This window comes from Oncorhynchus tshawytscha, unplaced genomic scaffold (genome assembly GCF_018296145.1).
Source record: "Oncorhynchus tshawytscha isolate Ot180627B unplaced genomic scaffold, Otsh_v2.0 Un_contig_3733_pilon_pilon, whole genome shotgun sequence".
NCBI classification, from domain to species: Eukaryota; Metazoa; Chordata; class Actinopteri; order Salmoniformes; family Salmonidae; genus Oncorhynchus; species Oncorhynchus tshawytscha.
In genome coordinates this window covers 63,156-73,196 of record NW_024608660.1, presented here as the reverse complement: position 1 = coordinate 73,196, position 10,041 = coordinate 63,156, and the positions used below count along the sequence as shown (strand labels likewise).

The 10,041-nt window shown below is 43.7% G+C and overlaps 1 protein-coding gene across 1 annotated transcript in view; it reads right to left on the bottom strand.

The window, feature by feature from the left end:
• Positions 1-372: 372 nt before the first annotated feature.
• Positions 373-10,041, bottom strand: part of LOC121843704 (neutrophil cytosol factor 4-like) — a 55,113-nt gene continuing 45,444 nt past the window's right edge. The window contains 2 exon segments of the mRNA XM_042313486.1: positions 373-596; positions 599-666. Coding sequence (XP_042169420.1) covers positions 457-596; positions 599-666 — 208 coding nt within the window. The 3' untranslated portion in view covers positions 373-456.

Sequence of the window (10,041 nt, the reverse complement as noted above, 5' to 3'; positions counted from 1 at the left end):
ACTTCGTTCAGTTACATGTGCTCGTTTAAAGCCACCAAACACAGACATACTAATGAATGTGACTAAGGTGTCATCCCCTAATGGCACCCTGTTCCCTATATAGTGCACTAATTTTGACCGGGCTCATAGGAGTCTGGTGAAAAGTAGTGCACTATGTAGGGCCTAGTGTGCCTTTTAGGTTGCATTCACATTGCTCAATCAGACTAACTTCTGTAATGTGTTACAATCCAGCGTCTGTCCCCTTAATTAAAGTCTGTCACCCTGTCACTGGGTCTCAGTCCCGGACTACTACATGCAGGTTTGCAGTGGATTAGGGATGCAAGCTGGCGAGACTCACATGCACAAGGGGCACGGACAGACAGGTGCACCTGCAAGCGTGCATACACTGAAAGCAAACACAAAATGGCCTCTCTTCAGCGAGTACAGAAACATGTGAAAACCTCCATCTCCCTGTCTTTATATCTCAGTATTATACACAGACAGGTCAGAGGCCGCGGTAACATGCAGTTCCCACGGAAACTGATTGACAGGCCTCTTGACCTTTGACCTTTGCGCCCGCCCATCGGCCACCATCAGCGCCACGTCCCCGTCGTCAGGAGACGCACCAGGTCACCCTCGGGGTCACGGTAGTTCAGGGCGATGTTGCCATCCACCTTGAACACATCTCTGAGAAAAGAGAACGAGAGAGCGAGATGACAAGGAGGATGGAGAGAAAAGTGGAGGAGGCGGAAGTAGAGAAGGAGGAAGGGAAAGGAGGAAGGGAGAAAGAGAAGGAAAGATAGATTAGTGTAGAGAGAGGAGAGAAAGGAGGAGAGAGAGGTGTGGGAAAAGGGGAGAGGAGAGAAAGGAGAGGTGAAGAGAGTGTGTGGAGAGAGGTGTAGGAAAGGAGGTGGAGAGAGATTGTGGGAAAGGGAGAGGTGGAAAAGAGGTGTAATAGGAAAAGGAGAGGTGGAGAAAGAGGTGTGGGAAAGAGGGAGAGATGGAGAGGTGTGGGAAAGAGGGAAAGGGAGGGTGGAAGAGAGGGTGGAAAGATGGTGGTGTAGGGGAGAGGAGAGAGGAAAGGGAGAGGTGGAGAGAGGTGTGGGAAAAGGGAGAGAGAGGGAAAGGGAGAGGTGGAGAGAAAGGTGTGAAAAAGGAGAGATGGAGAGAGAGGTGTGGGAAAAGGGAGAGGTGGAGAAAGTGTGGGGAAAAAGAGGGAGAGATGGCGGTGTAGGGGAGAGGAGAGAGAAAGGGAAATAGAAGAAGGCAGAGAAGAAAGGTAGAGAGATTATTATTAGTATGACTGTTTATCTTTATTTAACCATTACAAGTCAATTGAGAAGCCATTTTAGCTTATAATACTGACCTGGCCAAGAGGCATCACATTACAACAGTAAACAGGACAACACACAATCCCACTAAAATCACATAACACACAATAGAGGAAAGGTCCAAATTCATCAAATATACAACAAGAAGAAATATTCTCAGTGGGTTTAGAGCAGAAAAGTTCAAGGCAACACAGCAGACTGAATGATCAGCAGCTACACTGATCAGATAGCAGCTCAGTTCATGTTGCTGAAGGACTGTGGTGGGATGAATAAATCAGGCCTGATGGTCTTCTACAGCTCAGTTCATGTTGCTGAAGGACTGTGGTGGGGTGAATAAATCAGGCCTGATGGTCTTCTGCAGCTCAGTTCATGTTGCTGAAGGACTGTGGTGGGATGAATAAATCAAGTCTGATGGTCTTCTGCAGCTCAGTTCATGTTGCTGAAGGACTGTGGTGGGGTGAATAAATCAAGTCTGAGGTCTTCTGCAGCTCAGTTCATGTTGCTGAAGGACTGTGGTGGGATGAATAAATCAGGTCTGAGGTCTTCTGCAGCTCAGTTCATGTTGCTGAAGGACTGTGGTGGGGTGAATAAATCAAGTCTGCAGGTCTTCTGCAGCTCAGTTCATGTTGCTGAAGGACTGTGGTGGGATGAATAAATCAAGTCTGCAGGTCTTCTGCAGCTCAGTTCATGTTGCTGAAGGACTGTGGTGGGGTGAATAAATCAGGTCTGATGGTCTTCTGCAGCTCAGTTCATGTTGCTGAAGGACTGTGGTGGGATGAATAAATCAGGCCTGCAGGTCTTCTGCAGCTCAGTTCATGTTGCTGAAGGACTGTGGTGGGATGAATAAATCAAGTCTGCAGGTCTTCTGCAGCTCAGTTCATGTTGCTGAAGGACTGTGGTGGGATGAATAAATCAGGCCTGATGGTCTTCTGCAGCTCAGTTCATGTTGCTGAAGGACTGTGGTGGGATGAATAAATCAGGCCTGATGGTCTTCTGCAGCTCAGTTCATGTTGCTGAAGGACTGTGGTGGGATGAATAAATCAAGCCTGCAGGTCTTCTACAGCTCAGTTCATGTTGCTGAAGGACTGTGGTGGGGTGAATAAATCAGGCCTGATGGTCTTCTGCAGCTCAGTTCATGTTGCTGAAGGACTGTGGTGGGGTGAATAAATCAAGTCTGCAGGTCTTCTGCAGCTCAGTTCATGTTGCTGAAGGACTGTGGTGGGATGAATAAATCAGGCCTGATGGTCTTCTGCAGCTCAGTTCATGTTGCTGAAGGACTGTGGTGGGATGAATAAATCAGGTCTGATGGTCTTCTACAGCTCAGTTCATGTTGCTGAAGGACTGTGGTGGGGTGAATAAATCAGGCCTGATGGTCTTCTGCAGCTCAGTTCATGTTGCTGAAGGACTGTGGTGGGGTGAATAAATCAAGTCTGCAGGTCTTCTGCAGCTCAGTTCATGTTGCTGAAGGACTGTGGTGGGATGAATAAATCAGGTCTGATGGTCTTCTGCAGCTCAGTTCATGTTGCTGAAGGACTGTGGTGGGATGAATAAATCAAGTCTGCAGGTCTTCTGCAGCTCAGTTCATGTTGCTGAAGGACTGTGGTGGGGTGAATAAATCAGGCCTGATGGTCTTCTGCAGCTCAGTTCATGTTGCTGAAGGACTGTGGTGGGATGAATAAATCAGGCCTGATGGTCTTCTGCAGCTCAGTTCATGTTGCTGAAGGACTGTGGTGGGATGAATAAATCAGGCCTGATGGTCTTCTGCAGCTCAGTTCATGTTGCTGAAGGACTGTGGTGGGATGAATAAATCAGGTCTGATGGTCTTCTACAGCTCAGTTCATGTTGCTGAAGGACTGTGGTGGGATGAATAAATCAGGCCTGATGGTCTTCTGCAGCTCAGTTCATGTTGCTGAAGGACTGTGGTGGGGTGAATAAATCAAGTCTGCAGGTCTTCTGCAGCTCAGTTCATGTTGCTGAAGGACTGTGGTGGGGTGAATAAATCAGGCCTGATGGTCTTCTGCAGCTCAGTTCATGTTGCTGAAGGACTGTGGTGGGATGAATAAATCAAGTCTGCAGGTCTTCTGCAGCTCAGTTCATGTTGCTGAAGGACTGTGGTGGGATGAATAAATCAGGCCTGATGGTCTTCTACAGCTCAGTTCATGTTGCTGAAGGACTGTGGTGGGATGAATAAATCAAGTCTGCAGGTTTCTGCAGCTCAGTTCATGTTGCTGAAGGACTGTGGTGGGGTGAATAAATCAGGTCTGATGGTCTTCTGCAGCTCAGTTCATGTTGCTGAAGGACTGTGGTGGGGTGAATAAATCAAGTCTGCAGGTCTTCTGCAGCTCAGTTCATGTTGCTGAAGGACTGTGGTGGGGTGAATAAATCAGGCCTGATGGTCTTCTGCAGCTCAATTCATGTTGCTGAAGGACTGCGGTGGGATGAATAAATCAAGTCTGCAGGTCTTCTGCAGCTCAGTTCATGTTGCTGAAGGACTGTGGTGGGATGAATAAATCAAGCCTGCAGGTCTTCTGCAGCTCAGTTCATGTTGCTGAAGGACTGTGGTGGGGTGAATAAATCAAGTCTGCAGGTCTTCTACAGCTCAGTTCATGTTGCTGAAGGACTGTGGTGGGGTGAATAAATCAAGTCTGCAGGTCTTCTACAGCTCAGTTCATGTTGCTGAAGGACTGTGGTGGGGTGAATAAATCCAGCCTGAGGGTCTTCTGCAGTTCAGTCCAGTCGTTGGCGGCGGAAAACTAGAATGAACGACAGCCAAAGGAAGTGTGGGTTTTAGGGAACAACCAGTGTGATACATCTACCAGGGGTTGCTACTGGTAGTGGAGATGTTGAGGAGTGAGCCGAGGTAGAGGGGGACTTGCCTACGAGGGACTTGAGACCAGTGAGTCTGGTGTCGTGATTGTAACGCGGCCAGTTGACCAGGGTGTAAAGGTCACAGTGATGAGTGTTGAAGGGGGGACCTGGTAACAAAGCGGATGGCAGTGTGGTAAATGATCTCTAGTTTGTCAAGGGAGGTTTTTGGGGCAAGCCTATAACTAAATCACCATAGTCCAGGATTGTCAGGATGGTCATTTTTATAAGGGTGTGCTTGGCAGAGGGGGTGAAGGATGTTTCGTTGCGGTACAGGAAACCAACTGTGGATGTAACTTTAGCCTGAAGGTGGGTGATGTGGGTACAGAATGAGAGCGATCAGTCCAGACAAGACACCAACATACTTCTAGCTAGGTGTCTTCCTCCTCTAACCCCGACCCATTCAGGGTGACAGTGATAGGAGGACGTAGATACATGGTAGAGTCCTGCTGTTAATACAAGTACAGAAACAACTACTCACACCCATCAGACCTATAACAGGTGAAGTCCTCTCACGAGCTCTTCACCCGAACAAGCATTTGTTTTGGCACAAAGATAGCGCTGAGATAACAAAGATAACTCTTTGTTTGTCTGATATGCTTTAATGGCTGTCCTGTCAATCTCCTTTCTGTGGTCTCTCTCTCTCTCCTCTGTCTTTCACTCTCTCTTTCTCTCCATATATCTCTCTCTCAACTCTTTCTCTCTGTGTCCCTACTGTCTCTTTCTTCCGCCTCTCTTCATTCCTCTGTTTTGTGAACAGGCTAAAGTACATTAACACAAGATAACTAGCAGCCATAGACCCAAAGCAGAATAGGATTATCAACACACACACACACACACACAGCAAATATTAATAAACAACCAACACAACCAGAAGATGAACTGATTTCTGAATGATTTGAAATGGAGAGAAAAATAATGTCGGTGGCAGTGGCCCCAAATGAACAGACAAATAAATAGAGGGAGAGATGTCTGGATATTGGGAGAGCGTGTCTGGTTATTGGGAGAGCGGGAGAGCGTGTCTGGATATTGGGAGAGCGGGAGAGCGTGTCTGGATATTGGGAGAGCGTGTCTGGATATTGGGAGAGCGTGTCTGGTTATTGGGAGAGCGTGTCTGGTTATTGGGAGAGCGTGTCTGGAGGGAGCGTGTCTGGATATTGGGAGAGCGTGTCTGGATATTGGGAGAGCGTGTCTGGATATTGGGAGAGCGGGAGAGCGTGTCTGATATTGGGAGAGCGGGAGCGTGTCTGGATATTGGGAGAGCGTGTCTGATATTGGGACAGCGTGTCTGGTTATTGGGAGAGCGTGTCTGGTTATTGGGAGAGCGTGTCTGGTTATTGGGAGCGTGTCTGGTTATTGCGTGTCTGGTTATTGGGAGAGCGTGTCTGGTTATTGGGAGAGCGTGTCTGGTTATGGGAGAGCGTGTCTGGTTATGGGAGAGCGTGTCTGGTTATTGGGAGAGCGTGTCTGGTTATTGGGAGAGCGTGTCTGGATATTGGGAGAGCGTGTCTGGTTATTGGGAGAGCGTGTCTGGTTATTGGGAGAGCGTGAGGTGAGAAGAGTGGAACTAATTTTAAAATGCACAGAGGTGATTTGTGGCTCTGCTTATGCATTGTGGGTAGATTTCTAGTGTTTGTGTGAGAGTGTGTGTGTGTGTGCATGCGTGCCTTTAATGAAATTCGATTTATTCTTGTTTTGTTTTGCTTTTACAGTTGAGATGAGTTTTATCTCGTTGACAAGATAATAATGAGAGATGATAAACTGGGCCAGTAGATGTGGGAACTGACTATATGAGTCTGTTTATAGTGTGTACTGTGTCTGGTATAGTGTGTAGAGTGGTAGTGTTATAGTGTGTAGAGTGGTAGTGGTATAGTGTGTAGAGTGGTAGTGTTATAGTGTGTAGAGTGGTAGTGTTATAGTGTGTAGAGTGGTAGTGTTATAGTGTGTAGAGTGGTAGTGTTATAGTGTGTAGAGTGGTAGTGTTATAGTGTGAGAGTGTTATAGTGTGTAGAGTGGTAGTGTTATAGTGTGTAGAGTGTTATAGTGTGTAGAGTGGTAGTGTTATAGTGTGTAGAGTGTGTAGTGTTATAGTGTGTACTGTGGTAGTGTTATAGTGTGTACTGTGGTAGTGTTATAGTGTGTACTGTGGTAGTGTTATAGTGTGTAAGTGGTAGTGTTATAGTGTGTAGAGTGGTAGTGTTATAGTGTGTGATAGAGTGGTAGTGTTATAGTGTGTAGAGTGTTATAGTGTGTGAGTGTTATAGTGTGTACTGTGGTAGTGGTATAGTGTGTATTTCTAGGTAGTGTTATAGTGTGTAGAGTGGTAGTGGTATAGTGTGTAGAGTGGTAGTGTTATAGTGTGTGAGTGGTAGTGGTATAGTGTGTAGAGTGTTATAGTGTGTAGTGTGGTAGTGTTATAGTGTGTAGAGTGGTAGTGTTATAGTGTGTAGAGTGGTAGTGTTATAGTGTGTAGAGTGGTAGTGTTATAGTGTGTAGAGTGGTAGTGGTATAGTGTGTAGTTGACATAGTGTGATAGTGGTAGTGGTATAGTGTGTAGAGTGGTAGTGTTATAGTGTGTAGAGTGGTAGTGGTATAGTGTGTAGAGTGGTAGTGTTATAGTGTGTAGAGTGGTAGTGTTATAGTGTGTAGAGTGGTAGTGGTATAGTGTGTAGAGTGGTAGTGTTATAGTGTGTAGAGTGGTAGTGTTATAGTGTGTAGAGTGGTAGTGTTATAGTGTGTAGAGTGGTAGTGTTATAGTGTGTAGAGTGGTAGTGTTATAGTGTGTAGAGTGGTAGTGTTATAGTGTGTAGAGTGGTAGTGTTATAGTGTGTAGAGTGGTAGTAGTGTTATAGTGTGTAGAGTGGTAGTGTTATAGTGTGTAGAGTGGTAGTGTTATAGTGTGTAGAGTGGTAGTGTTATAGTGTGTAGAGTGGTAGTGTTATAGTGTGTAGAGTGGTAGTGGTATAGTGTGTAGAGTGGTAGTGTTATAGTGTGTAGAGTGTTATAGTGTGTAGAGTGGTAGTGTTATAGTGTGTAGAGTGGTAGTGTTATAGTGTGTAGAGTGTTATAGTGTGTAGAGTGTTATAGTGTGTAGAAGTGGTAGTGTTATAGTGTGTAGAGTGGTAGTGTTATAGTGTGTAGAGTGGTAGTGTTATAGTGTGTAGAGTGTTATAGTGTGTAGTAGTGTTATAGTGTGTACTGTGGTAGTGTTATAGTGTGTAGAGTGGTAGTGTTATAGTGTGTAGAGTGGTAGTGTTATAGTGTGTAGAGTGGTAGTGTTATAGTGTGTAGTGTTAGTGGTAGTGTTATAGTGTGTAGAGTGGTAGTGTTATAGTGTGTAGTAGTGTTATAGTGTGTAGAGTGGTAGTGTTATAGTGTGTAGAGTGGTAGTGTTATAGTGTGTAGAGTGGTAGTGTTATAGTGTGTAGAGTGTTATAGTGTGTAGAGTGGTAGTGTTATAGTGTGTACTGTGGTAGTGTTATAGTGTGTAGAGTGGTAGTGTTATAGTTTGTACTGTGGTAGTGTTATAGTGTGTAGAGTGGTAGTGTTATAGTGTGTAGAGTGGTAGTGTTATAGTGTGTACTGTGGTAGTGTTATAGTGTGTACTGTGGTAGTGTTATAGTGTGTACTGTGGTAGTGTTATAGTGTGTTGAGTGGTAGTGTTATAGTGTGTACTGTGGTAGTGTTATAGTGTGTAGAGTGGTAGTGTTATAGTGTGTAGAGTGGTAGTGTTATAGTGTGTAGAGTGGTAGTGTTATAGTGTGTAGAGTGTTATAGTGTGTAGAGTGGTAGTGTTATAGTGTGTACTGTGGTAGTGTTATAGTGTGTAGAGTGGTAGTGTTATAGTTTGTACTGTGGTAGTGTTATAGTGTGTAGAGTGGTAGTGTTATAGTTTGTACTGTGGTAGTGGTATAGTGTGTAGAGTGGTAGTGTTATAGTGTGTAGAGTGGTAGTGTTATAGTGTGTACTGTGGTAGTGTTATAGTGTGTACTGTGGTAGTGTTATAGTGTGTAGAGTGGTAGTGTTATAGTGTGTAGAGTGGTAGTGTTATAGTGTGTAGAGTGGTAGTGTTATAGTGTGTAGAGTGGTAGTGTTATAGTGTGTAGAGTGGTAGTGTTATAGTTTGTACTGTGGTAGTGTTATAGTTTGTACTGTGGTAGTGTTATAGTGTGTACTGTGGTAGTGTTATAGTGTGTAGAGTGGTAGTGTTATAGTGTGTAGAGTGGTAGTGTTATAGTTTGTACTGTGGTAGTGTTATAGTTTGTACTGTGGTAGTGTTATAGTGTGTTGAGTGGTAGTGTTATAGTGTGTAGAGTGGTAGTGTTATAGTGTGTAGAGTGGTAGTGTTATAGTGTGTAGAGTGGTAGTGTTATAGTTTGTACTGTGGTAGTGTTATAGTTTGTACTGTGGTAGTGGTATAGTGTGTTGAGTGGTAGTGTTATAGTGTGTAGAGTGGTAGTGTTATAGTGTGTAGAGTGGTAGTGTTATAGTGTGTAGAGTGGTAGTGTTATAGTGTGTAGAGTGGTAGTGTTATAGTGTGTAGAGTGGTAGTGTTATAGTGTGTTGAGTGGTAGTGTTATAGTGTGTAGAGTGGTAGTGTTATAGTGTGTAGAGTGGTAGTGTTATAGTTTGTACTGTGGTAGTGTTATAGTTTGTACTGTGGTAGTGTTATAGTTTGTACTGTGGTAGTGTTATAGTGTGTAGAGTGGTAGTGTTATAGTGTGTAGAGTGGTAGTGTTATAGTGTGTAGAGTGGTAGTGTTATAGTGTGTTGAGTGGTAGTGTTATAGTGTGTAGAGTGGTAGTGTTATAGTGTGTACAATAAAGCACATCGTTATTGACCTGGGGAAATTTCAATGGAGAGGAGAATATCAGATGAGTAACAGATATGTAGTGAAGAGGAGAATATCAGATGAGTAACAGATATGTAGTGAAGAGGAGAATATCAGATATGTAGTGAAGAGGAGAATATCAGATGAGTAACAGATATGTAGAGAAGAGGAGAATATCAGATGAGTAACAGATATGTAGAGAAGAGGAGAATATCAGATATGTAGTGAAGAGGAGAATAACAGATGAGTAACAGATATGTAGAGAAGAGGAGAATATCAGCTGAGTAACAGATATGTAGAGAAGAGGAGAATATCAGATGAGTAACAGATATGTAGAGAAGAGGAGAATATCAGATATGTAGAGAAGAGGAGAATATCAGATATGTAGAGAAGAGGAGAATATCAGATGAGTAACAGATATGTAGAGAAGAGGAGAATATCAGATATGTAGAGAAGAGGAGAATATCAGATATGTAGTGAAGAGGAGAATATCAGATATGTAGTGAAGAGGAGAATATCAGATGAGTAACAGATATGTAGAGAAGAGGAGAATATCAGATATGTAGAGAAGAGGAGAATATCAGATATGTAGAGAAGAGGAGAATATCAGATATGTAGAGAAGAGGAGAATATCAGATATGTAGAGAAGAGGAGAATATCAGATGAGTAACAGATATGTAGAGAAGAGGAGAATATCAGATATGTAGTGAAGAGGAGAATATCAGATATGTAGAGAAGAGGAGAATATCAGATATGTAGAGAAGAGGAAATATCAGATATGTAGATATGTAGAGAGGAGAATATCAGATATAACAGATAGTGAAGAGGAGAATATCAGATATGTAGTGAAGAGGAGAATATCAGATATGTAGAAGAAGAGGAGAATATCAGATATGTAGAGAAGAGGAGAATATGTAGAGAAGAGAGAATATCAGATATGTAGAAGAGGAGAATATCAGATATGTAGAGAAGAGGAGAATATCAGATGAGTAACAGATATGTAGAGAAGAGGAGAATATCAGATATGTAGAGAAG